The sequence below is a fragment of the Callospermophilus lateralis genome, chromosome 2 (assembly GCF_048772815.1).
Source record: "Callospermophilus lateralis isolate mCalLat2 chromosome 2, mCalLat2.hap1, whole genome shotgun sequence".
Classification (NCBI taxonomy): Eukaryota; Metazoa; Chordata; class Mammalia; order Rodentia; family Sciuridae; genus Callospermophilus; species Callospermophilus lateralis.
Window position 1 is genome coordinate 138,696,953 of NC_135306.1, and position 27,627 is coordinate 138,724,579.

At 33.1% G+C, this 27,627-nt stretch overlaps 1 protein-coding gene across 2 annotated transcripts; it reads right to left on the reverse strand.

The window, feature by feature from the left end:
• Nucleotides 1-1,137: 1,137 nt before the first annotated feature.
• Hikeshi (heat shock protein nuclear import factor hikeshi) lies at nt 1,138-27,627 on the reverse strand. 2 transcript variants are annotated; one of them, XM_076846553.2, is made up of 6 exons: nt 27,420-27,627; nt 24,733-24,778; nt 23,274-23,511; nt 8,345-8,496; nt 2,161-2,279; nt 1,138-1,217 (listed from the first exon to the last, which is right to left on the reverse strand). In XM_076846553.2, the coding sequence occupies exons 3-6, from the start codon at nt 23,422-23,424 to the stop codon at nt 1,163-1,165; spliced, it is 477 nt and encodes a 158-aa protein (XP_076702668.1). In that variant the 5' UTR covers nt 23,425-23,511; nt 24,733-24,778; nt 27,420-27,627; the 3' UTR covers nt 1,138-1,162. The 2 variants fall into 2 exon arrangements, with proteins under 2 accessions (XP_076702668.1, XP_076702667.1); XM_076846552.1 differs by lacking the exon at nt 24,733-24,778.

Consider the following 27,627-nt stretch of genomic DNA (forward strand, 5'->3'; position numbering starts at 1 on the left):
TCACTACCATTGAAAAACCTGATACACAATTATAACTCAGTAAATAGCAATACACAATTGATCAAAACTTCAGAAGATAATGGTCTAACCTTCAATTCTGGCTTGTAAAAGGAGAACTGAGAACAACTTAAAAAAAAAAAAAAAAAAAAAAAGTACAACCTGGAAAACACGTAAGTCTACCAAACTTTGACAACGCAGGAAAGTATCCAAGCTCAAACTCTTAATGTCAGATCAACAGATTTTTAACAAATAGCTATGCAGACTGACACATTCTAAAAACATTGTACCAGCAACTCCCTAGTTTCCAAATTTTCAGCATTACTTGCTAACTCCAGGCTCCAAACTCCTCTATGTTTCCCACTTCTGGAATACCCCAGGGTTCCTCTAGTATACATACTCTCAAGGTACAGCAAGCTAATAAATCTAATTTTGATTATAGGTGAGATCTTGGTGGTCTTTGGCCAGAGGGTTCCTTTCTAAACAAGACACAAAAGCTCTGCATTCATATGCAAAGATAATGAATCCTATATTCTAGACACAAAAGCTCTACATTCATATGTAACGAATCCTATATTCTATACACATTGCCTAGTAACATTACCAATATTAATCAGTATTAATCATGGCAATTTTATTAAGCAAATAACATTGTGTGAATCTGCATATATAAAAACTGACAGCCAACCTTACTTGAAAAATTTTGTTAATCATAGAAATACTGCCTGAAAATAATTTTCCATATCTAAAAATGCATATATCTGCTGTTTTCAAAAGTTCCCCAATTTTGAGATAGTTAATTTAAAGTTAATTACTCTAGCAAACCACTGTGAAAACAAATGAAAGATTACACATGCAATATCATCTGGCACACTACTATTGTGAATAGGCTTTAAGGAAAAAAAATGAATAATAGCCAAAACAAAATGTTTGCCTGAGTAGTATTTTATGCTTTTAAAAGGGAGAAAGTCACTAATAATAAACATTTCCATTTTTCATTGTTTTAAATTTTTTTATGAAGATTTTAATTAGATTCACAGTTACTAAGCAGTTTTTAAACTTAGGCTCCATGATCCTTTTGACTTCATGCTTTTAAATTGTCTATTGTTGTGTATCTTCAAATCATGACAAATTTCAAAATCCATTAAAAATCATTTTATTCAAATTATGTTTTCCAAAAGAGAGGGTTCTGTGCTAGTCGTCTTTGAAAGTTTTCATACCTAGAAAAGAAAAAATATAATATTTTTATAATTAAAAAAAAACTGAACTAGGATCTTTCATAATCTACAAAATAACTTATCAGAAACAATTTTATGTCATTTCTAAAAAGCTAAGAAATAAGCTAATCTAGAAATTTATTATTCTTGCAAAGAGAGAGCAAGCAATGATTAAAGAATAAGAACAGTTATGATTAGCTTTTATCAGAGCCCAAATCATATAGATTTAATAACTATTCATCTTCTACAAATTCAAGTGCTAGAAAGCACCTAAGGAAAAAAATAAATCAAGACAACTCCTCCCTCATTTCAAGAACAGATGAGAATAATGTGCTCAGAGTCACATAGCTACATTGTGACAAAACTCAAACCTAGTATATTCCAGTGCTCTCCATGCCACACCAGGTACCACTTCTCAACAAAAAACTTCCTAAACATCCCCCCACTATTCGGATATTAAAAGTGAAAAGAAATACCTACAAAACAAAAACATGGGGAAAAGGGGGAAACAGATTTATTAGTCATTCATACTCAGAATGCAATAAACTACCCTGATGCCCTACACATGAAGACTTTCTAAACAAAGGGGAAAAAGTTTTGATTGATATTTCAAACCTCGTATAGGGTACTTTAAATTCAAAATTCAAATGCAAATGCAAAATACACAAATATATATATGTATGTTTTAGGACCTCCCTAAAACATAGGCAATTATATCTTCTTACCTTTACAAATTCCTAATGGCCAATATACAACAGAATATTGAGGGTACAGACCATCCTGATCTGAATGCTACAGTACATACATTATTAGCATACAAAAACATTAATGTATGTTGATGTCCACAAGAGAAAGCACTTTTAAAATATTAAAGAACAAATACACTCACAGGCAAACAATATATAGTTACCAAAGCTTTAATATTAGGGATCAAAATGCCTCATACCATTTCAGAACCACATTTGCTGGAATGAACATTTCAGATGGACTCGGTGTCATCTGGGCCTGAGAGACAGCAAATGATGAAGCAAAATTGTAGAAGTTGTCCAACATCTTTTGTGTGAACTGAAAAGTTAATCATTAATAGATTAATGGGTTATATTAAATATTCTATTCAGCCCTCAAGAATTTAAATTAAAATATTTCTATATTAACTTGCCTTTAAAAACTGCAAGTTTTAAGACAGTCAAATGCTGAAAATTATATGTAGTCACAAAATGACACCCCGGGGCATATGTTATTCATTTTGAAAGAAAAAAGGAAAAATTTTTCCTTCAAAATTTCTTATCTCCACAACTGCATCCTGTTCCCCAAACATTATTCTCCTAAATCAAAAATGTGCTCAAAGTCAGGTAGCTACATTTATTTCTCATAAAATACTAACCATCTCTTAAGAAGTTCTTTTTTTTTTTTTGACAGAAAGAACTTAAATATTAATAAAGGAGCTACAGGTTACCATTATCATAAAGAAAAGAGTGGTAGCATTATTCTATTTCCCCTGGGGTTTTTTTTTGGGGGGGTGGGGCAGGCAGAGGGGCAGATACCAGAGACTGAACTCAGAGGCTCTGAACCACTGAGCCATATCCCCAGCCGTTTTTAATATTTTCTTTACAGACAGGGTCTCACTGAGTTGCTTAGGGCCTAAGTTGCTGAGGCTGGTTTTGAACTCATGATCCTCCTGCCTCAGCCTCCCAAGCTTCTGGGATTAAAGCCATGTGCCACTGTGCCCAGCTTCCCTTGTTTTTTTAACTGTCCCCTAAATGGCCAAATCTACTAATATCTCCAAGACTCCTTAGTAAAAGATAGAAGTAAATTCATTCATATTTTCTGAGAATCAAATGGGCTTAAGCACTAAACCTAACAGTAAAGAACTAAAAATAGTACCACTTTCTATTCACTCCAAAATAATCTTCCCTGCATCACTTTCTCAAATACACAAAACCAGCTATGAGAGCTCCTGCTTCTATCTCTTCTCTACACAAGAATTGTCTTACTAGGGCTTTAAAATTTGTTGAATATGAAGGTAATACTAAGGACTCTACTATTAAGGTACTTGAATTAATATTAGAGTTCAGTAAGCTCTAGTGAAAAGGTCACTATCAGGAAAAAAAAAAAAAAAAAACAGCACACCACCACACCAGTGACAAAGATTTTAAAATGTAATTTTAAAAGATTCACTTTAGAATATAAACAAAGTCTGTCCAATATCTACAAAAAATAGTAAAGCTGGTAAACCTTTGTGGAAAATATGAGACTATAATATAAGGCAGAAAAGAAAACAAAAGAACTTATGTACTATGTTCAATGGAAAGATACACCATATGTCACAGATGGGAAGAGTTAATGTGTAAAGAAAGGTAGCCAATTCTCCCCAAATCAAACCAATCATTCAACAATAATTCCAACAAGGTTTTTCATGGAACTTGACAAGGTGATACTATTTGATGAACTCAAAGCTTTTTGAATTATTACATAGAATACCTAATCTTATTTTGAGGAGTAGGAGGAAGAACTTGGCCTACCAGATATTAAGACTTACTGGCAAATAATCAAACTGGAATAATAGAAGAGAAAGCCCAGAAAAAAACCTAAACAAACATGACAACATGAATATATTAAGGTGCTATTATTATTCACTGGGGGTGGAGGGTGGTGGTGGCTGGGCTAATTAGTTCTCCATAGGACAAAAAAATGAACTTAATCCCTCCAATAGATAAACACATAGATAAACACAATTCAAAAAGTAAAACCTAAAGCTTTAAACTATTAAAAGATATCTTCACATATCAGAATAGGGAGAAAACCCCATAATTCATAAAGAAAATAACTACTAAACTTTTCTACATGAAAATATATCTGTATGCAAAAGATACCATGAGCAATAGTAAAATACAAGTAACATGCTAGGAAAAAAATTGCAATGTATGTTCACATAAAATGTATGTACACATAAAAGTCTTATTCCAAAAAACAAAATTAAAAAGTACCAAAAGCAGCTGGATACAGCAATGCACATCTTATTCCCAACAACTTATCAAATACAAATATGATTTAATATTTTCACCCACTTATCAAATTTTGGAAGTTTGATAAGTATTAGTGAAAATGTATAAACATTAATCAATATGGAAATTTTTTTTAAATGGTTCAGTCATACAACAGTATACTATACAACAATTAAATTAGATCTATTCCAGGCATCAACATAAACAAACGCTAAAAATAATTTTAGGTAAGCAAAAGCAAATGGTAGAGTACAATACTCTATAATTTCTATAGTAATGGTGAAAGAAGATAATACTAAATACAACTCTACAACAGGCCCCCAAAAAACAATCAATCCATACAATAAAAACAAGTAAACAAAAAAGGGGGAACATTCTAAGATGGATGATTCCAAGACAAATTTGAAACTGATATGCTTAAATATATATATATAAAGTGTTCCTAGTTAGAACTAGGAACACAGAAATCTATGCAAAAGAAAAAGAGGTATCTGACAATATAGAAAAATGAAAAATCAATTGTAATGCATTCCGTTGTCGTATATTTAAAAACATAAAATCAATAAAAAAAAGATTTTAAAAAAAAGAAAAATTAAAAATCATGTAAGAAAACAAATGTAATTATCATTCTACACATGGTTTAGTTCTGAAAAATATTTACCTGTTATAATACTGAAAACTTTGAACTTTAACAAAAATCTATACTGGGAAGGTAGGATGAAAGTGTGTGTGTGTGTGTGTGTCTGTCTTTATACGCATGCACACTCATATTTGCATACAGAGGCACAAAAGTGAGGAAAGTAAAATAAACATGTTTCATACTGGTAAGGCAATGGAAAAATATCTGTAACAAAAAAAATTAATCAATAACAGATTAGCAAGTTTAATCTGATAAATGGAAGTAATAAACACCAGAAGAGATAGATAAAAAAGGAGGGTGTTGAAAGTGATTGCTTCTGAGGAACAGAATAGAAGATATAAAGAACAGCTGTTTTTCATATAAAACTATTGACTTTCCAAACCAAATACAGTGCCACTCTAATAAAAATTTAAATGAAATGAGAGTAAAAGTAATTAAACTAGGAACATATTTAAGCACACACTTAAATGGTACTATACAGGTACTAAAAAATGGATAACTACGAGGTTAGAAGAATAGAGAGATACCTGGAAGGTTGAAAGAAGAGAATCAGGGAGTAGGGGCTGCACCTTTAAATGCTTTATTTCTTTTTAAAAAAAAAAAATTAGTAGCAGGTGGGAAAACTGAAAATCCATATGTAGTAGGATGAAATTTAATCCTTATCCCTGCAAAAAAACTCATCCCAAAGTGGATCAAAGACCAAGAAATTAGACCAGAAACTCTGCACATACTAGAAGGAAATGTAGGCCTAACACTCTATCATATTGGCTCAGAAACTTAGTTCCTTAACAAGACTCCTAAAGCACAAGAAGTAAAATCAATAATCAATAAATGGGATGACATCAAACTAAAAAAGCTTCTTCACAGGAAAGGAAATAATCAATAATGTGAAGAGAAAGCCTACAAATGGGAGAAAAACATTGTTACCTGCACCTCAGACAGATCATTAATTTCCAGGATATATAAACAACTCAAAAAACTCAGCACCAAAAAAAATCAAATAACCCAATCAATAAATGGGCAAAGGAACTGAACAAACACTTCACAGAAGAAATAAAAATGGCCAACAAATATATGAAAAAATGTTCAACATCTCTAGCAGTGAGAGAAATGCAAATTTTAAAGGTGCACTGAGATTCCGTCTCTCTCCAGTCAGAATGGCAATTACCAAGAATACAAGTAACAATAAATGGTGGCAAGGAAGTAGGGGAAAAGGTTCACTCATATATTGCTGGTGGAACTGCAAACTGGTACAACCACTATGGAAATTCCTTAAAAAACTTGGAATAGAACCACCATTTGACCCAGTTATCCCACTCCTCAGTTTATACCCAAAGGATTTAAAATGCAGCCACATCAATGTTTATAGCAGCTCAATACACAATAATAGCTAAGCTAGACAGCCAACCTAGATGCCCTTCAAGAGATGAATGGAAAAGGAAATTATGGTATATATACACAATAGAGTATTATTCAGCCATAATGAAAAATGACTTTATGACATTTGCAAGTAAATGGATGAATCTGGAGACTATCATGCGAAGTGAAATAAGCCAGTCCCCAAAAAACCAGACATTGAAGGTTTTTGCTGATACGTAAAAGCTAATCCACCACGAGGGGGCAGCACATGGGAAGAATAGATATTCAGTAGATTAGACAAGGGGGAATGAAGAGAAGGGGATGAATAGAAGGAAAGACAGTGGAATAATCAAAAATAATTTTCCTATGTACTTACAAGAATATACACAGTGAATCCCACCATCATGTAAATCCATTAAGCATGGGGTCCTCACTAGAATAAGATACATTCCATGCTTGTACAATTATATCAAAATGAATTCTACTGTCATGTATAACTAAAAAGAACCAATTTTTAAAAAATGAGTAGCAGGTACTGGAGGTATGACTGAATAACACAATGCCTGCTTAGCATGCACAAAGCTCTGGGTTCAATTTCCAGCATTTAAAAAAAAATCAGTAGTAAGAATGACAGAATGTAAGTTAAATTTAAGGGGAAAATACAATCCACTATAAAAAGAATCTATAAAAACAGGGGCTACTTTATTTCATCTATCTCTTTGTAACTCTTTCAGAAAATGCCTGGCACACAGTGCCAGTACACAATAAATATTGGTGGAACACGTAAGTTGTTCTCTGTACTTTGTGTATTTAAAATTCTTCATAATAAAATGTTTACCAGAAATAAATATGCTTTATAAAAAAGCTTAAATAATTTAAATACAGCAAAAAGTTTACTTTTCTCCAGGGAAACTTAACACTTTGGGGGTGTATTTTTCAGACGTTTTTCTAAATACCATCTATGTGGGATACTATAAGTATTGTTTTAGAGCTTGCTTTCTTTGGCATGGTAGTTTATTTTTTAAATAATTTACTAGAAAAAATTATTTTCGTGAAGATTGAACCTAGGACCTCACGCATTCTAAGCAGACACTTTGACACTAAGCTATACTGCTGGCTCCTTTAAAAAAAAAAAAAAAGTTCTTTTGAGACAAAGATTCTGTCATTCTTAATTCAGTCCATTCTCAAAAGATTATGTGACAAATTTGCCTTTAAATTCATGATGACCACAATTGTCAAAAATGTGCCTTTGGTTCTATACAATAGACCCTAAAACTTTCCCTAGTCCATTCATCCTCTTTCTTTCCTAAAGGACTTAAAGCCCTTTTAATTTAAATTTCCAGTATCTCTTCCTTTCTCTCAATTTTAGCTAGTGATCTTCCTTCTTATATCACTGAGGAAAAGAGAAGGAATCAGGAGAGAACCTGCACAAGTTATCATCACCACATCCACCAATCTCCTGCACCTGTTCCCATAATCCATTTCCCTTGCTAAGGTGAACACCTCCACCTGTGCTCCTTTTTCTACTCAAGTAAGAACTTCATGGGCTGGGAATGCACCTTAGTTGTAAAGTGCTTGCCTAGCATGCACAAGACCCTGGTTCCATCCCAAGCAACTCTACCAGAAAAAAAAAAAAAAAAAGATACTCCACTCTTTGCAATTCTCCACTCTCTCCTAAATCTCAGATTTTCCCCTCTAGACATTAAGCTGAAATAAACCAGGCACACTGAAAGAACTACTGTATGATCCCACTTATATGTGAAATCTAAAATAACTGAAATTGTGGAAGCAGAGAGTAGAATGATGGTTGTCAGGAGTTAAGTTGTAGAGGAAGGGAAACAGGGATACATTGTTCAAAGGGTACAAAGTTTATGTACAGCACAGAGACTATACTTAATAATGTACTCTATACTTGAAAATTATTAAGTGGTTAGATCTTAAATGTCACCACAAAAAAACTTGGTAAGTATGTGGGCTAATAGACATGTTAACTAGGCAGATTAACCTAGCTAGATTTAATCATTTTACAATGTAAACATACATCAAAACATCATCTTGTACATCATATAACCTTAATGTCAATTATAACCTTAATAAAGTGGGGAAAAGGATGAAATGTGTATTACCTGAGTGAAAGAGTCAACTGACGATACAGCAGCATTGCCTACAGGAGTCTGCTGAGCCATACTGTCCAGTGATTCCACTGAAATTCCTATCTGAGCAACAGTTGGAGTTCGGACAATATTCATGGCTCCAAACGGATGTTGGCTTCCTTCTCCTGAAAGAAATTAATGTGTGCCACATATTCCAAATTTAACTTATATTCAAATTCCTCTGGAAATAATTTGAAAAATCTCTGGTCTGTACAAAGCAAAAAGTTCTCTTATATCCAAGTTTGTCTCTTTTACTATAAATGCCAAGGGCTACTTAATTTTTTTTTAGCATACTAATAAAGTATAAAAGATAAAAGTTTTGCCCCAGAAAAATATTTCTTTTCTAAAACTTGCCCAAACTATTACAGCTACACACAATAACAGAATGAGAAAAATGAGGATTAAAGACTCAATTCTGTATAATTATGTAGAAAGTATGCTTTTAAACATCTTTAGAACTAATTTTAGCATTCTGATTATTCTATTACAGAAAGATCTTTGGATTGCCATTAACCACCAATAAATAATATAGCATGTTTTACTAACTGCCATGGATCTACTCATTCAAAAGCTGATGCTGCTATCAAATAGACAATAGTGAAATTTGCAGTTTACTCATGAAAAATATTTAATAACTTTTCCCCTTTGTTCAAAACTATATCATTAAGTATACACCTAAGACACCATCTCCAAGTGCCAGCCAATCTCTTTAAGTGATTTTATATTACTATCTTATGTCCTCTCATTTCAGCTTTAAGAACTTAAAACCATTTTTATATGGCTGGTATGCAAGCAACTACTCAGTTTTTGTTTATCTGGGAATGTCTCCATTTCTCCTTACATTTTTTTTTTTTTTTTTTTTTTTTGGTACTGAGGACTGAATACAGGGGTGCTCAACCACTGAGCCATATCCCCCAGCCCTTTTTTTTATATTTTATTTAGAGACAGGGTCTTTCTGAGTTGCTAAATGCCTCACTAAGTCTAAGGCTGGCTTTGAACTCACAATTCTCCTGCCTCAGCCTCCAAAGCCACTGGGATTACAGGTGTGTGCCACCGTGCCCAGCTCTCCTTACATTTCTGATAGTTTTGCTGGACACAGAATTCATGGTTGACAACTCTTTTCCTTTCAAAATTTTGTCATTTTATTACTGTCTAGACTTTATTTATCACCTCAAAACAGCTAAAAGGATCCTTGTATGTGATGAGTTACTACTTTCAAGATTCTCTCTTTACTATAATGGTTTAATTGTGTCTTCGTGTGATTTTCATCAAGACTCAATACTCATCCAAGCAGTCTACAACTCTGCCCTAGTCTCCACTTCCAGCTGTGCAGAGCCTAAAAACCAGGCTGAGGTGCAAGCTTTGAATCTTCCGGTTTTGTATGGAGTATGTATATAGGTCAGGGCATGTATGTGCCCTTCCAGATTCCCAAGCGTGTATCAAAAAATTTCAAAGCCCTTATTCTCCAATTGCTTCTCATTCTGGCTTTCATCCCAAGCTTACTCCAACTCCTGTCCCATGCCTCGAGCAGCAGTGATTGATTTATGTCTGTAAATGTTTTTTGGCAAACATCCCAGGATGGTCACCTTAGCACTGGAAAAATTCCTCCTAGGTAAGTTAAAGGCAGAGAACCACCAGATACAAAAAAAAAAAAAAAAATTGATTACAATTCTTTGTAAATGAGGTCCATTTGCTCCCTGTACCCATACCAAAAATGGAGGCTTATTTTTAAGGTTACCCATAAGTTGAGGACCAGGGTATGGAACCAGGGTAAGTTAAAATGCCAAAAAGTTAAAAGTCACTGTTTCAACTGCAAGTTGTTTTACTTTAACTTCAGCACCCCTTATTGCTACAAGCTTTTGGTTAATTGCTAGAATTCTGAAAAAGCCAATTCTCACAGATTTTAGCAGTTATTCTGTTGATTTTATGGAAGGATTTTGGATCCCTTACTCTCCCACTTCTTTGCTTTAAACCTAGAATTATGTTAAGTACAGAAAACTCCTATTTATCTATCTAACAGACTCCAATGATCCCAATTAATCAAAGAAGTTCAACGCAAACTTCTGTTGCCTTCATTATCACCATGTAGGAAGTGACCCGCTAGGCAGAAAGGTGTGTCATCTGTGACTGCATCTTTTATCACACACAAGTAAAAAGGGCCAAGACCCATTATAGAGATGGGATTAAGGAAACATCCTTTTTCTTCCTCTTTAAAGCTTTCTGGCACTAGAACCACTTACAGAGGAAAAAAGACTCAAGGGTCTTCAATGATCTTTACATTTTCAAAGATACCTACTACACTCAAAGATCTTTGATGATCTTTAATCTACATTTTCAAAGATATCCACTATGTGATAAAATTATTCCTTAGTCAATCTTACTCTTAAATGGGCTTGACACAGTAGTTAATACACTCCAAGCAGAAAGGTCCCTATTTACAAATTATGAAGTAAAATACTAGGAAGAAATATTATGAAACAATTTACAGACTTTCAGTTAGTATCATCCAACTTACAACTGGATCTTAAACCAGAATAGCCAGAGCAAAGACGATAAATTACATTAAGAATTACTGTCAAAAAATTAAACCTAAGCAACTTGGGAGACTACAGTAGGAAGATCACAAGTTCAAGGCCAGCTTCAGCAATTTAGCCAGGCCCTAAGCAACTCAGCAAGACCCTGTCTCAAAAATAAAAATAAAAAGGACTACAATATTGCTCAGTAGTTAAGTATCCCTGGGTTAAATCCCCAGAACCCCCGCACCCCCGCCAAAAAAAAAGAGGATAAGAACAACAACAATAAAAACAGCAGAGCAAGTAAAACATTCAGCATATTGTTAGAAAATAAAACACACATTATATCAAGTTCTCAACAACATTCTAAGAGTAAATGCAGCAGCTTTCTTCTTTTTTTGTGTTGGCGATTGAACCCAGGGGCACATAATCATTGTGCCATGTCCCGGGCCCTTTTTATTTTTTATTTTGAAACAGGGTCTCACTAAGTTGCTTGGGGACTCATAGAGTTACCAGGACTGGCTATGAACTTGTGATCCTTTTGCTTCAGTGTATCAAGCTGCAGGGATTACAGGCAAGTGCTATCACACCCAGCTGCAGCAGCTAATTTTTAAAGACTGTTTCTCAGGGTATCCCTCCTTCTTGTAACAGCCTAATGCAAAACATAATGCAAGAGAAGAAATCTTACAGAAAGCTAGTTTTTTAATCTCAGTATACAAAGAAAAGTAGTCATCATCATTTGCTATTTGGGTCTAATGGAACCTTTTAACAAAGAATGGTTAGAAAGAGAGTAAGTGTATAAATCAGTGGTAAAGCAAGGACTCTTGGGTTCAATCCCCAACCACCCCTCCCCCACAAAAAAATAATGTTCAGAATACATGTTGGAAAAAAACTTTATTTGAATTTTATTAAGTATTTAAATACAGCAAAACTAGATATCCATTTCATTTTTTTCCTTATTTTTAATTTATATAGGTGAAATGGGCATGTCTTCTAAATACTAGTACTCATTGGCCATCAGAAATGAACATGAAATATCCATCTTATAAGTTAGACCTCTAATAAGTTCTAACTTATGGTTACATCTTGTTCATTGTATGGCCTATACACTGTCAAAATGAAATACTTAAAAGACTGAAATTTTTAAAACTGTAATGGCTCATAATTTGTTCAAGTAAGGACGACCAATCTCTGATCATAATTTACAAAATACTCTTATTTTTAGTTTATAAACATTATTTCCTTTCAATCACCTTTGTATATACACCCACTTTTAGCATTTTTCTACTTACAAACCCTATCCAGTCAAATTTATAAGACAAATATACAAGATGAAAGAATATCAACATACATCTTTTAATACATGTTCAAGATATTGTTAGAAAATACTGCATGATAATTTCTTCCTCTTAAATGCCTAAGTACCCATCTTTTCTTTTGGTCCTTTGTTCAATAATGAATTATTTGAGTAAATTCAGATGAGATCATTCTCTGAAGATTCATAATCTGAAATTTTGTATATATGAATAACTTTACCATCATTAGTCTAGACTGCATTTAGCTCTTTGGATTTGTTTTCTAATTTGTCTAATAAATGTAAAATGTATTCTGTCAGTTTTTTCTCTTTGCCATTGTGAATGAAATACAAACAGTATTAACTTCATATTCTATTTAATAAAAGTTAAAACCTGACCATAATGATGGCCTTGTCTCATTTTACATTTCTTTAATGTTAACATAATCTTTTGACCAATGCAATATGAAATTATAGTTAATGAAATGAATAATAAAGATGCACAGACCAAATCTGGCCCACAACCAATTTTTGTGAATGACCTTGAAGCTAAGAGTGGTTCTTAAATTTTTAAAGAGTTGTTTAAAGTGGAATCATAAGCCACTGAGATAATTCAGGGGCTGTAAAACCTAAAATGCTTACTATCTGATTCTTTACAAAAAAGTCTGACAACCTCTGCTCTAAGACAGTTCCATCATTCTTCCATTTTTTTTTTTTTTTTAATTTTAGCCCTTTTCCTTTTAGTATAGTTGAGAATTGGTGAGTAATGATGAAATAATTTCCTGGTTGAAACAAAGTACTTCAAGATAAAGAAGAAATAAGATCACTAATATTTCCAATTGCATCTTAGGTTTATAAAATGATCCAGTGGACCTACAGAGTAACTGCAAGATAAAATGAGGTTTTTTCCTATTAAAAAAATATAAATTAATGTTCTCTGTATTCTTTGGAAGAACTCTACAAAAGAATAAAATTCAAGAAATAACAATCCTTCTGATGGTTAAAGTGCTCCAAAGAGGAACTAAAAATTCACTGGCAGAGATAAAAGAGATAAAGTAACAGCAAAAAAATAAAGGCTAAAGACAGTTATGGCAAAGGAAGGTAATTTAATAAACAGTAGCATTTCAATATGATTGACATATGCTATAAGTAATATAAAAACATCTTAATTATGTCTGCTTAACAGTGTACTGAATGTAAAAATCTAGAAATCATATATTTCTAAAATCTCTTGGCTTCATTTTTATTGACAGCTTGACAAGACTGAAATTCATTTTTCACTAATGCATATTCTAAGCACTGTGTGACTCTCAAAACTTTGTTACCAATAAATATCTCAGTCAGATAAAAAAATGGATAAAAAAAATTTGTCCATTTTGGATGTCTGAAGTGTTATTAAAGGAGCATCCATCACTGTATCATACAGAGCACAAAGTCAAAGCCATAAACAATACCTATTTTCAAGGAGCTTACACTCTAACAAGAAGGAGTAAGAGTCACTTAATTGTTCTGAACTGGTTTTGTTATCTGGATGATTTCTAAGAGCACTGACATTATATGATTTTTTATAAACATAAAAAGAACCACTTATTATCAGGGCTGGGGTTGTAGCTCAGTGGTAGAGTGCTTGCCTAGCACATGAAGGCACTGGGTTCAATGCTTAGCACCACATAAAATAAATTTAAAAACAAAGGTATTGTGTCCATCTACAACTAAAAATATTTTTTTAAAAAACACCTATTAAACATCAACTGTGTGCCAAGCACTATTTTTCATTCTGCATACATAAATACTTTTATTAACTACATTTTACTGAATTTTCCTTTAAGGTTAAAGATCTTGGTCAAGTACACACCCCTAACTGGGTGTGGTGGTACACACTTAATAGTACCAGCTACTCTGGGAGGCTAAGGCAGAAGGATCAATTGAGCTAGGAATTTAAGACCAACCTGGAAACAAAGGAAAACACCATCTCAAAAAGAAGAAAAAGAAAAAAAGAGTATACCACCAATAATGAGTATCTCCAAGGTTCAAAACAGATTTGTCAAACTCCAGAGTCAAAACTTATTAAATATTATTTTATTATTATTTATTAATAGTTCAGTTCATTATTCTTTTTATATTAAATTCTAAAGTCTGAATTTTTATTCATTATTTACTTTACAATGAAGCCAGTCAAGAAATGTCACAAAGTAAGAGGTTCCCACTCTGACTCACTAATTCCACTTCATATAAATACATTAAAGCATCTTGGAGCTTTTGTTGTTCTTTCTAATCCCCTTGACAACCTCAACTCTATTTTAAAACAAAAACTGAATTAGCTTAACTGTTTCTTTCTAGTAACTGAGCTGAAGAAGTGAAAGATCATAAATGCCTAATGTAGAGAAAGCTAAAAGCAATGACATTAAAATATGGCATCAAGACCAAAAAGAGAAGAATCATGAAGAAGAAATTCAGACAATGACTTACAACTCTAATTTTAACATTTGCAAAAAAAAAAAAATCTTCTTTTTAATGTCACTGTTACGAAAAACAAAGCTAAGCAATTATGCCAGATCAAAGATTAAGGTGTAACAAGAGCAACTGCATGTTCTTGACTGGATCCTAGATGGAAGTGCAGGGTAGAGTGATTTACTAAAAGATATTATTGGGACAACTGCAAGCCTTTAAAGTGAACTGTATATTAGATAATAGTAGTATAATTCACATTAAATTTTCTGAATGTAATCACTATACTATGCTTATATAAGAAAGAGAACACTGTTGATCTAGGAAATATCTATAAATATACTTAGAAAAAGGGAAATGATGTCTAAGACATATTTGCCAAAGTTTCAGAAGAAAAAATACATAAATACAAAGATAAATAAAATACAGCAAAAACATATGTGAAGAAAGTGTAAAAAATTCTTTGTGCAATACTTAAAATTCTCCTCTAATTTAAAATTTTTCAAAATAAAGTTTTCTTTAATCCCCAATGCAAAAAAAAAAGACCAGAATTGATATTTTTAAATTTTGATACCAAATTAACAGTACCTCACAATAGGGATGTAACCAAAATAAAATAAGGTAAAACTCACTATATGGTGCCCAATTTACTCTAAAGGCCTAAAACATAAAACATTAGCCTTTTCTCATAATAAGAATATTCTACAAAACTCTAACAGTACTCATTCATATAAACACACATAATTCTCTCTTTCTTATACCACAGGTGAATTGAGAAACTATTTCTTCTTATTCTGCTAAGTATAATTACATATTAAAGTGCTACAGACATAATAAAATATATTTGTAAAGCTCTACATAAGTGTTTTTATATCTGACCTAATGTCCTACTCCCCCACCTGCTCTTCCAATCTTGGACTCTTCTGTTTCCCATTCTCCATATAATTCTCCACTGTAGATGTCACTGGAATTCTCCCTGACTGAGGCATTGAGCCATATCCTCCTTGTCTCTTGAAACACTTTACAAATAGTTAACCTACAGAGAAAAGGAAGGTTTTAAGTTGAACTTTGTGTGTATGATGTATGTGCATGGGGCTTAAATAAACTCTTCAAATAGTATATGAACTCAACAAATATTTATCTTTGACAAACAAATGCATATAAATATGCATAAAGATACATAATATAAGTATTTTCAGTTACTTGTTTTCGGTAAGAGAAACTATTTTCTCCTTTCAAATTCAGATCAAAGTTTTAAACCACAATTTAACAGACACTGTACTCGTGTTCCTGATATATCACGAACCAAAACTTCTTAAAGTTAACATTACATGGCATTTTCTTATTCTTAAAAGTTACAGCTTTTAACAGATGTATAAGTTATAATAACCAGAAATTAGTAGATCCTGTATCTGAGTGCTGAAAACAATGTTAAGCTTTCTTAAGATTTTTATAATTTAATGTTACTAAGGCTAGATACCACTTTCAGTATACAGGTAAGACATTTTAAGGAAAAACTTCAAAAAGCACTGGAACAATCTCAGTATAAAACTAGACAAAAATATTTACGTATATGCAGAAAATGAATTTCTAATTCTAATTAAGGGTACCCTTTACATAAGTTGAGATATGCAGGCTATCACCAGGCATATTTCATTGAGAAAATTAAAGATGTATCTATTGAGTAAATTCTCAGGACAACCTGCACATGTTTACGTGTTTCTGTGGACCTAATGAAATCAAAACAAAAGTGAAGCCGGTACAATGGCACACACCTGTAACACCAGAGGCTTGGGAAGCTGAGGCAAAAGGATTACAACTCAAAGCTAGCCTCAGAAACCTAGCAAGGCCCTATGCAACTTGACAAGACCCTGTCTCAAAATAAAATATAAAAATTTTTGTCATTATATTCAGAATTTCACTACATGAACCAATAAGCAAGGAAAACTGAAGGTAAGACCCTATAAAAATAAACCAAATTCAGTTTCATTGTTGAAAATACAGATTACTTATTATAGATTATTTATTTCTATTATTTATTATTCTATTATTATTATTATTATTATTATTACATTACTTCTGTAACATTAACTCATGGAACACTGTAAAAAGTTAACAATGAATATTACAATCTCTAGAGGAACATTTAAAAAAACTAAGGCAGTCAGCTGTGGTGGCATCACCTATAAGCCTAGCAGCTCAGGAAGCTGAGGCAGGAGGATCACAAGTCCGAGGCCAGCCTCAGCAACTCAGCAAGGACCTAAGCAACTTAGCAAGACACTATTTCAAAATTAAAAAAAAAAAAAAAAAAAATAGAAAAAGGGCTGGAGATGTGGCTCAGTGGTTAAGTGCTCCTGTATTCAATCCCTGGCGCAGCGCATGTGTGCCTTTACACACACACACAGACAGACACACACACACACACACACACACACACACACAAAAATACTAACACAAAGGAATATAGCTAAAAATTAGAAGCTATATAGAATAAAAAATACACAATCCTAAAAAAAAGAAAAAACACACAATCCAAATGAATGCCCAAAAAAGGGGAAGAGGAAAAAAGAAAGAAAATAAACAGCAAAATAAAAATGTTAACCAAAGCTGGGTTTGGTTTACAGCTGAATGTGGAGTACATGCCCAGCATGTGTAAGGCCCTGGGTTCAATCTCCAGTACTGGATGGGGATGATGGACTAAATACCTCTTTTGAAAAATGGGGGTTATAAGAATTGGTTCAATCACAATTGCCTGAAGCTATTTCAGCAAGACTCTTCCCTACCCTGATGTGCTAGTTAGCTAGGTTTACTCAAAATACTCAAACCCCCAGGCTTGAAAGGGTACCTCAAAAGTTGAGGAATCTATTACAAGTTCATCTAATTTTGTTATTTTAAAAATACCTTTTCCTAGTAAGAATACTTTAATTTTATATATATAAATTAAGAATTCTCATACTTTCAACATTCAAAAGGCTCTTTTCAGAACAACTTATTGGGTTTTTTTTTTTTAACCCAGGTAGGAGGATCACACAAAAAAAGTTTTTTTAACCGCTCTAAGATTTCATCTCACTCTAGTCAGAATGGCAGCTATTATGAAGTCAAACAACAATAAGTGTTGGCGAGGACATGGGGGAAAAGGTACACTCATACACTGCTGGTGGGATTGCAAATTGGTGCAGCCAATATGGAAAGCAGTATGGAGATTTCTTGAAAAACTTGGAAGGGAATCACCATTTGACCCAAAAACTTGGAAGGGAACCACCATTTATCCCACTCCTGGGCCTATACCCAAAGGACTTAAAAACAGCATACTACAGGGACACAGCCACATCGATGTTTATAGCAGCACAATTCACAATAGCTAAACTATGGAACAAACCTAGATGCCCTCAGTAGATGAATGGATTAAAAAAATGTGGCATATATACACAATGGAATATTACTCAGCAAAAGAGAGAATAAAATCATGGTATTTTCAGGTAAATGGATGGAGTTAGAGAAGATAATGCTAAGTGAAAAAAACTTTTTCTTTAACAGCATTTTACCATTTAATGTTGATGTGTACTGAGTCTCTAATTTATGCTGATTTAATATTCTCTATAAAACACTGTGCTTTAGCATGATAAATATTGCTTGAAAATTTTTTTCATTAAGAAACAGTGGCACACACCTCTAAAAACTGCAACTAAGGAGGATGAGGCAAGAGAATCTCAAGCTCCAGGATGGCCTCAGCAACTCAGCAATACCTTGAACAACTTACCAAGACCTGTCTCAAAAAGGAATTGGTGATGGATGGACATCATTACCCTAAGTACGTCTATGATTGCATGATTGGTGCGACTCTACATTGTGTACAATCAGGGAAATGAAAGTTGTGCTCCATTTGTGTACAATGAATCAAAATGCATTCTGCCATCATGTATAACTAATTAGAATTTTAAAAAGGACAAAGGAAGTGGGGGACTGGGGTTGTAGCTCCGTGGTAGAGCGCCTCCCATTTGTGAGGCACTGGACTGGATGCTTAGCACCACATAGTAAATAAATAAACAAAGTTAAAAAAAAAAAAAAAAAAAAGATTGGGGATGTGGGTCAGTAGTAAAGCACTCCTAGGTTCAAGTCCCAGTGTCAAAAAAAAAAAAAAGTTATTTTCATAAACTATCAATAGCCATTTTCTAATGGAAATGATTTTTTAAAATAAAATGAAACTATTTTTTTAAAATCAGAATAAAAGAACTTGTCAGAAGCTTTGGGTTTAATCCCCAGGACCATAAAATAAATAAATATATATCATTATCATGTAAACCCATTTTCTCATAATGGATCAAGGATCAAGAATTACTCTGAGATTGGGTTTTAGACTGTGTTATGTAACTACACACACACACACACACATACACACACACAAATCTCTCTTTGATATTATTCCTAAAATTTCAGTAATATTAATTAGGTTAAATTTATTTATTTATTTATTTACTTATTCACTTATTGGTACCAGGGACTGAACCCAGGGGTGCTTAACCACTGAAACACATCCCCATCCCTTTTTATTTTTATTTTTGAGACAGGGTCTCCCAATGTCACTTAGGGCCTCACTAAATTGCTGAGGCTGGCTTTGAACTTGTGATCCTCCTGCCTTAGCTTCCTGAATTGCTGGGATTACAGACATGTGCCACCATGCCTGGCAGGATTAATTTATTTTTTACTCCAAAATTTTCTCCAGATTGAATGAGATAACACAATAAGGAAATGTTAGGATTCATATGACACTAGAGTGCCTCTCCAACCTCCTAAGGGAAACAAGAGAAAGGCAGCCAAAGGCAATGCAAAAAAATGGCATGAAAAAGCATCTCCTGCAGGGAATATTGATCACAAATGAAAAAGGAATGTTGTGGCCCCCTTCCAAACTCAAAATGTTGACAAAGCTTTGGGAAAGAGGAGAGAAAATAGGTTTGGACAGTTAAATGAATAAGTTAGTAAGTATGTCTCTAAAAACAATCATATGCCCTGGTCTACTAGCCAGTGACTAAGATTCCAAATTCAACTTAATCAATGCATATGATTAAATAAACCACTAAAATTCTCTACTTTCAATTGTTATACAAACAAAACCTATCATTTTATATTTAAGGCACTATAATCAGGTCTCAAAAGCTTGTCAAACCAAACAGTCTCTCTCTCTTTCCTAATTAGTTGCTCCTTCTTCTGTACTGCTTATTACTATAATATATACCAGTATCCATGCAATATTTCTACCATTTCCTAACTGGTATTTTATTATTAAAAAAATTAGAAAAGTATCTATTTCTGTTTATTTCTTTCCTTTTTAAATCAATACATAAATATTCAGAAATATTATATGTCACTTTTTTAAAAAGAAGTTTGGGAGCACTCAAGTGAGCATCAAATGAAATTTTCAATGATGAATACACAAAAAATTATTCATGACTTTCTTTTAAACAAACAATCTAGACTCACTGTATATACATTTGGCAAGGGGAGAAAAAGAATTTCAATAGATATCTTGCACTAAATATAAAATTCAATTCAAACTGAATCCCAGATATAAAAGCAAAATCTACAATAAAATTTCCTCAAAGATTTCCTAAGTCACAATAGCAAGAGCACAATCCAGAAAATAACAAATTAAAAACTTGGACTATCTCAAAATTTAAAAATTTCTGTTCTATAAAAGACACAATAAGGAGAAAAGACCAGCCAATGACTGGGAAAATAATATTTTCAAAATTACACATCTGATAAAGAACTTTTATCAAGAACTTTATATATATATATATATATATATATATATATATATATATATATATATATATTATACACACACACACACACACACACACATACATATATACATAATCTCAAAACTCAAAAACACCCAATTTTTAAAAAGAGGTAAAAAATTTGAACAGACATTCATCAAGAAAGATATATAGACAGCAAAAAGAACACATAAAAATAGTCACTATCATTAGAGATTAAAACCACAATCAGACACCACTACAGTAAAATAACACTAGAACAGCTTAAGCTGTAACAACAATGTAGAGGAACAGGCAGTTTTATACACTGCTAGGTAAAACATAAAACAGAACAATTATACTGGAAAATAGTTTGATAGTTTCCTAAAAAGCAAAATATCCAAGTACTATATGATCTAGCCACTGTTCAGTAACCCAAGGGCATATTTCCATGCAAAGATCTTTATACAAACATTCAAAGTGACTTATTTTTATGAGCCAAAATCTAGAAATAATCCAAATGCTTGTTAACAGGTGAGTGAATAAACAAATGTATCAATATACATACAATGGCAGACTACTAGCAATAAAGAAGAATGAGCTATTGATACACCTTGCAACATAAGACACTCTGAAAATAATTACAATGAATAAAAGAAGTCAGGTAAAAAAAAGTATATACTGTATAATTTCATTTATATAAAACTATAGAAAATACAAACTATTTTATAATGGCAGAAAATAGGTCAGGAGTTGCCTACAGCAGGTAATAAGTTCATTATCTTGACTGTGATGAGAGTTTCATGGGCATTATGATATGTCAAAAGTTATCAAACTGTATACGTTAAATATGTGAAATTTATTGTATATCAACTAATCTCAATAAACCTATTAAAATCTGTTAACAAGGCAAACTTTTTTTTGTTCTTTGGAAGATCTCTTATGAAAGATTAAAAGCCATGAGATATTAGTCTCTGCTGAAAAAGAAAACTAAAGCCAGGAATGGTGGCTCATGGCTATAATCCCAGCAATTTGTGAGGCTGACGTAAGAGCATAGCAAGTTCAAAGCCAGTCTAAAAAAAAAATAAGCGAGACCCTAAGTAATTTAGTGAGACCCTGTCTCAAAACTCAAAAACACCCAATGTGGACTATAGACCACATTCGATGAAAGAACATGTAACCACCAATAATAATTCTGTCAAAAAACGTTAAAAATCAATTCAAATGAAATATGGTAAAACCTCTAAATCCAACTAGTTTACTGGAAACAAAGACAAAAGAACACATTAAACCTTTAATTTTCATAAAAGATTTTTGAGACTTAACAATCAAATGAACTATGAGGATCTTTCACGGATGTTAATTGAAATTATTTTAAAACTTTATATACTCATAAAACTTTTGAGACCATTGGAAACCTGAACACTGATCACAGATATTTAATTTGATATTAAAGAATTATTGTTTAATATTAACTGTAATACCAATGTATGACAGTTTTTTAAGACTTTAATCTCTTAAATACACATAATTTATTTATAGGTTGCGTGCTGTGATTTAAGAATCTGCTTCCAAACAATATGAAATAACATTATCCATGAGTTGGTCATTTCTGAAGCCAAGTGATGGATATAATATTCTGTTTGATCTGATTCTGCATATGCTTGAATTTTCTACAATGAAGTTTTTTAAACTTCTCAGTTAAATTTACTTTGTAACTACTTTCTGTACATAGATATAAAGATTTAATTACCACTTTAAATTTCTTTATTGATACTATGTCTCTTTTTTTTTTTTTTTGGTAACTTCAAGTTTTTACATTATAGCATTCAAACAGGTCTGTGACCTAGGCATATAAAAAATTGCTGACCCATGTAATTTCAAATCAGTTCGTGTAACACACAACTTTTCATAATTCATACCAATTTTTCCCAGGCAGACTCTACCTTGTACCATTCTGAGCACACCGTGCTTTCCAACTTTTGTCATGCTGATTATTACCCACAGCTAGAAAACAATGCCCAATAAATCTCTCACAGGTCTGAAAAATTCCTACTTGTTTAAAAGCTCCAGTATCACTTCCTCCAAGAAACCTGCCCAAACCTATTTGAGTTAACTGCACACTTCCTTCTCTATTCTTCCTCAGCACTATTAGTTTTCATTCTTCCAATTACTGGACTATAGAAATGTCTTCTATAAGAATATATTTCAGGCAAAAACATAATCACTATATTTTAATTCCTACGGTAGATACTCAAAGGTTTTTGTTAAACATATAAACGTGTTATCTACACGTTCCCTAAATATAGTTTTTCCTTGGACTCCATTGACAGTGTGTACAAAAGTTTATACTTATATTTTAAGAGTTTTCAAATATGTTCATCCAGACTTAAGGGAACCCAAGATTCAATGGAAGTGATAGCTAATCTAGTTCCAGTCTCAAATTTCTTCACAAAATACCTCAAAGTGTAAAAGTGAGGATTACTTCCTTGCACTATCAAAAGAACCAAAATAAGAACAATTTGGAAATCAAATCTAAGAGTTCAAAAATCTTAATGGAAGAAAAGAGACACTCCCATTCTATTTCCTATAATCTTAGTTTATTACAAATCCTAAGACCCCTCTCCTTAATAAAACACCCACACAGAAAAATCCAAAGAGAGTTACTTTCAGTAGTTCTCTCAAGGGGCAGAGAATAGGAGTAAGGATCAAGAAAGGCTTTTACTTATTTCAAATGTTTCTGTATCATCTGCTTTAAAAAAAAAAAAATGGTACATATTACTAGCAACCAAAAGGAAAAAAAAAGTAACAGTTTAAAAAGCTATCATCTCATGTTAGAATAGTTAAGAAAAAGTTTAATTACAGAACTATTTTAATATTATTCTTACCAGATTTAAGACCTGAAATTTTGAAGATGGCACTTGGTTTACCATTCGTGACAAATCCTAGGAGTTGCCATACTGGCATTCCATTTGAATCAGGATAGGAAAAGTAGACAGATCCTCCCATTCCCTCAGGAAATGGAATCGTTCCGAGCATAAAAACCACAACATGGTTGATATTTTCATAATCAGGCAAGTCAAAAACAAATTTATCCTCTGCCACTTGCTGTGCAGCTGTCTGTACCTAGAAAATAAGAAACTCCTCTTAGTTCAATGTTTGATGAGTTTCTGTGATACTTATGCTATCGCTATAAATTATGACATCAGCATAGTCAATTATCATGATTATATGAAGTGTGTTTGACTAATCTGGTACTCTTAATTATGAAACTACAAATATGCCAGAAAGTGTTAACTTTATTATATAATAGAGTCCAAAAATACATATTTAGCCTTAATATGTATGTAATCTTTTCAAAATACAACTATATTCTTTCAGAAGTTCCCTGAAAGGATTTTAATAACTACAACTTCACAATGTTGTAAAAATGAAAGGTTCTTCAAGTAACATTATCAAGTTCATATCACCCAACTTGAGAGTATAGAACTTCAAATCATAAAGTGGTTAAGCAATCTAGAAGTAGCAATTATTTGAAGATTCTGTATTTGCAAACTCAGATATAACCCAAAAATCATTGCTTACTATTACTTCTGCAGTCATTCATGGACACTGTCATCGGTAAAACAAAAATTTGAGTTGCCTGACTTACATATTCCCAGCTGAGGTAAAACTAGGCTATGCAGTACCACATTTCAGCCTGCATACTGTAAACAAATATTTTTCATAGTCTATTTGGTGCCATGTTTGTTTGCATTTTTGTACTTTTTGTCAGTGATTTTGCTATTTTAAATGGCCAAGATTTATAAAGTGCTGGTTAGTGTTTCTAACTATATCAGAACTACGAAATATCTTACGGAGAAAACCCATGTGTTAGATTAAGTTTTATTCAGGCATGAGTTATGCTGTTAGACCATGAATTGAATATTAATGAATCAGCAATGCATATTAAATGTCTTTTTGATGTTTATAAAAAGAAACAAAAAAATTGTGATAGTTGATAATAAAGGCTGAAACTAGAGGCTCTCAGGAATGTACCCCTATAGTTCCACTAGGAGCAAGAATCCAGTATTTTTTCATTTCAATGGTCATGCAGACTTGTATACAAAATATAAAAATTCTTCCTTAAATTCAGTATGTGGGAACTTATAAAAGTTTCCTCTTCAGTCAATTCATAATCTAATTGTTTTAGAACTGAACATTAATTTATAAACTAATATATTAAAATTTGAGAAATCTATTCATATTTCACTACATAATCATTGCCACCGCATTTATGTTCACAATTCAGTGAATCCTAATCTTGCAGCAAAGACAGTTTAGTAATAAATGATTTTTAAGTAATACCTGCACAAATTTGAAAAGGAAAATGCTTCACACAGTGGTCACAACCCTATATTTTGGAAAAAAAAAAAAAAAACTGGCATAAGATCTGCAATGATTATCCAGTGAAAGACAGCACTGTGAGAGAAAAAAAAAATGTTATACTTTTAGAATAAAAGTACTGATAATGCTATTTTATATCCATTAGCAAAGAGAAACATTAATTTTGAGAGCACTCAAGATAGACAGGCTGTCAAGAATTTAAATACAGTTTGTCTGGTTTTTGCTTGACAATTATTATATACCAAAACACCAAATCTGAATTATTACTATTACCTCTGAAGACTAAATGGTCAATTATTATTTAACTATATACAATTTATTTTCTGTTAACAGTATTTGCTAATTGTTACCAAAATATTTCCCCCTCTATAGTATCCTATCTAATAACAAAAAAGAATCAAAAATATATTGCTATATAAAATCATCTATTAGTTACAAAGTAATATAAATTGCTCTAAAATTAAATTCCCAAGATGTCAAAGCTGTGTTTCTTTAATTACTTTTTTTTAGCTATAGATGGATACAATGACTTTATTTCATTTGTTATTTTTTATGTGGTGCTGAAGATAAAACCCAGTGCCTCACACCTGAGGAAAGCATTCTACCACTGAGCCACAATCCCAGCCCCCACCTCCCCCACAAAGCTGTGTTTTTAAACTCAAATTCTGATTCACTCTTCTGAAATTTTCTGACTCAATTTAAATTCTCTACTTTAAACATAAAGAAAGAAACAAAGGAAGAACAAAAATATAAACCAAACTGCCAGCATGAGTATTAAATTCAGTTTCACCGATTTATAGCATACATATAACATTAGGGAGCATGGAAAACTGTGGTTTTAGTCTTGAATAACTATCAGGAAAAATAAATACTTTTTAAGTGTCAACCCTGTACAAGACACCAGACATTCTAGAAATTTGCACTGACACTCTAAATCACTGACTTTAAGAAAAAAGGTACCTCTCTTCCAAGAAAAAACATTCAAGGAATGAAAATTAGGTTCATAACTTGAGATGAGTGGTTTCCTTTTTCTGGTAATAGAATAATATAGGTAAATTTTGGTTTGTTGCAAGGTCTGTATGACCTTCATTTTACTTATATATTTTAATACATATATTTAGAATATATAGTCTACATATATATTCTATTATATATTATATAATTACATTCAATATAATATAGAATTTAAAAGCCAAACATCCACTCCCAAACACCCCTCTCCCACCAAAAAAAAATCTTGTCTTGACCAGGAGTGGTGGTGCATGCCTGTCATCCCAGGAACTCCTGGAAGATCGGGCAGGAGGATGGCAAGTTCCAGTTTGTTCTCAGCAACTTAGCAAGACCCTAAACAAAAACCAAAAAGGACTGGGGATGTAGCTCAGAGGTAAAACACCCCTGGATTCAATCCTCAGTACCCATCCACCTCCCCACCCTACCCCCCAAAAAAGCCCCCAGTGGTTGTGAAGAAATCCCTACTGAATATCCACAATAGAGATTAGGTATTGGGTAAATAGACACAAATATTACTATAATTAATTTCCTTCCAAATTAGTTGACAACATGATACGTGGGATTCCGTATAGCTCTTTTATTCTTTAAAAACACATTTTAAATGTCATTCGTTAATGAAACTCACTCATCTGAGTGCCACACTCCTCCCAAACTGAACCAATTTCCCTATCAAGAGCAGGGTAAAACCAAAATTATCTCACCAGGATGACCAACTACCACCATCCCACAGGGACTCCAAGTCATTGGAGGGACAAACTTTCTGAGGCCAGTAGTCTTCGTAGTTTCTTAGAATAACGCATAGAATACAAATGTAACACCAAGAGTTGACTTAAAAATCAAAGGGGCTGCAATATTTAACAAGGCAGGGAAGGAGGGGGGTTAAAAGAAAGAAAAAAAGAAAAAGAACTCTAAGTAAAATGTGTCCATCTGAAAAGGATATATGGATGGTTTCTACAGAAGCAAACAAAATTCATTCTCCAAATTATTCTTAAACAATTCTAGACGCCGATCTCATTAAATTTTATGATCTGGCAAAGCAGTTTCTTCTGACCAATAAAGGAAACATTTTGTTCGCATCTTTCTCTGATTATCTAAGATATGGCTCACACATAAATTTCAGGCGTTTTTATCAGCCAATTTCCAATAAACACATTTTTACTAGGGACCTTCCAAAGAGACCTAACAGCTATACAATGCCTTAATCTCTGACAGTCCGGTGACAAGCTGAATTAAAATCTCAAATTTATGAGTTTAGGCAAGCATTTATACTGCCAACAGAGCTTAAGTTTCTCAACTGCAAAATGGGAGTAATGACCATTTTACGGATTATGAAGGTTAAATCTGAAATACCAAATAAACGTTACGCAAAAAGAAACTGACAAAAAGGGTGCATAGCACTAGGCCCAATACTTGGTACAAATTGCACCCTCAATAAATGACAGCTAATATTGTGACTAACCTACAAGTAAACCTGAACAGAGAGCACCCCAGCGTCCCAATCCCCAACCCACACATCCAGCCAAAAATTTTATAGAGGCGGTTTCACAGCGTCTCCAGCACGGAGGTCCCACCCTGCTCAGACAGGTTCGCTTTCTGCATCCAGATCCCTTCCTGATACCACCCGGCCCCATCCTCACCAGCCTCCCCGCCACCAAGCAGCCAAACATGGCGGCGGCTCCGCTCAGCCAGCAGGGACCCGAAGCTGGCGACTAGCAGTCCTGTGGCTAGCGCCCTAGAGGAGCCCAAGAACCTTCCAGACTTTACGGAAGGGAACTTGTCCCTCCACTACATAGCTGCAGGACCAGCGGCAAGAACGCCTTCTGTCCCCACGACCTTTGACCCTAC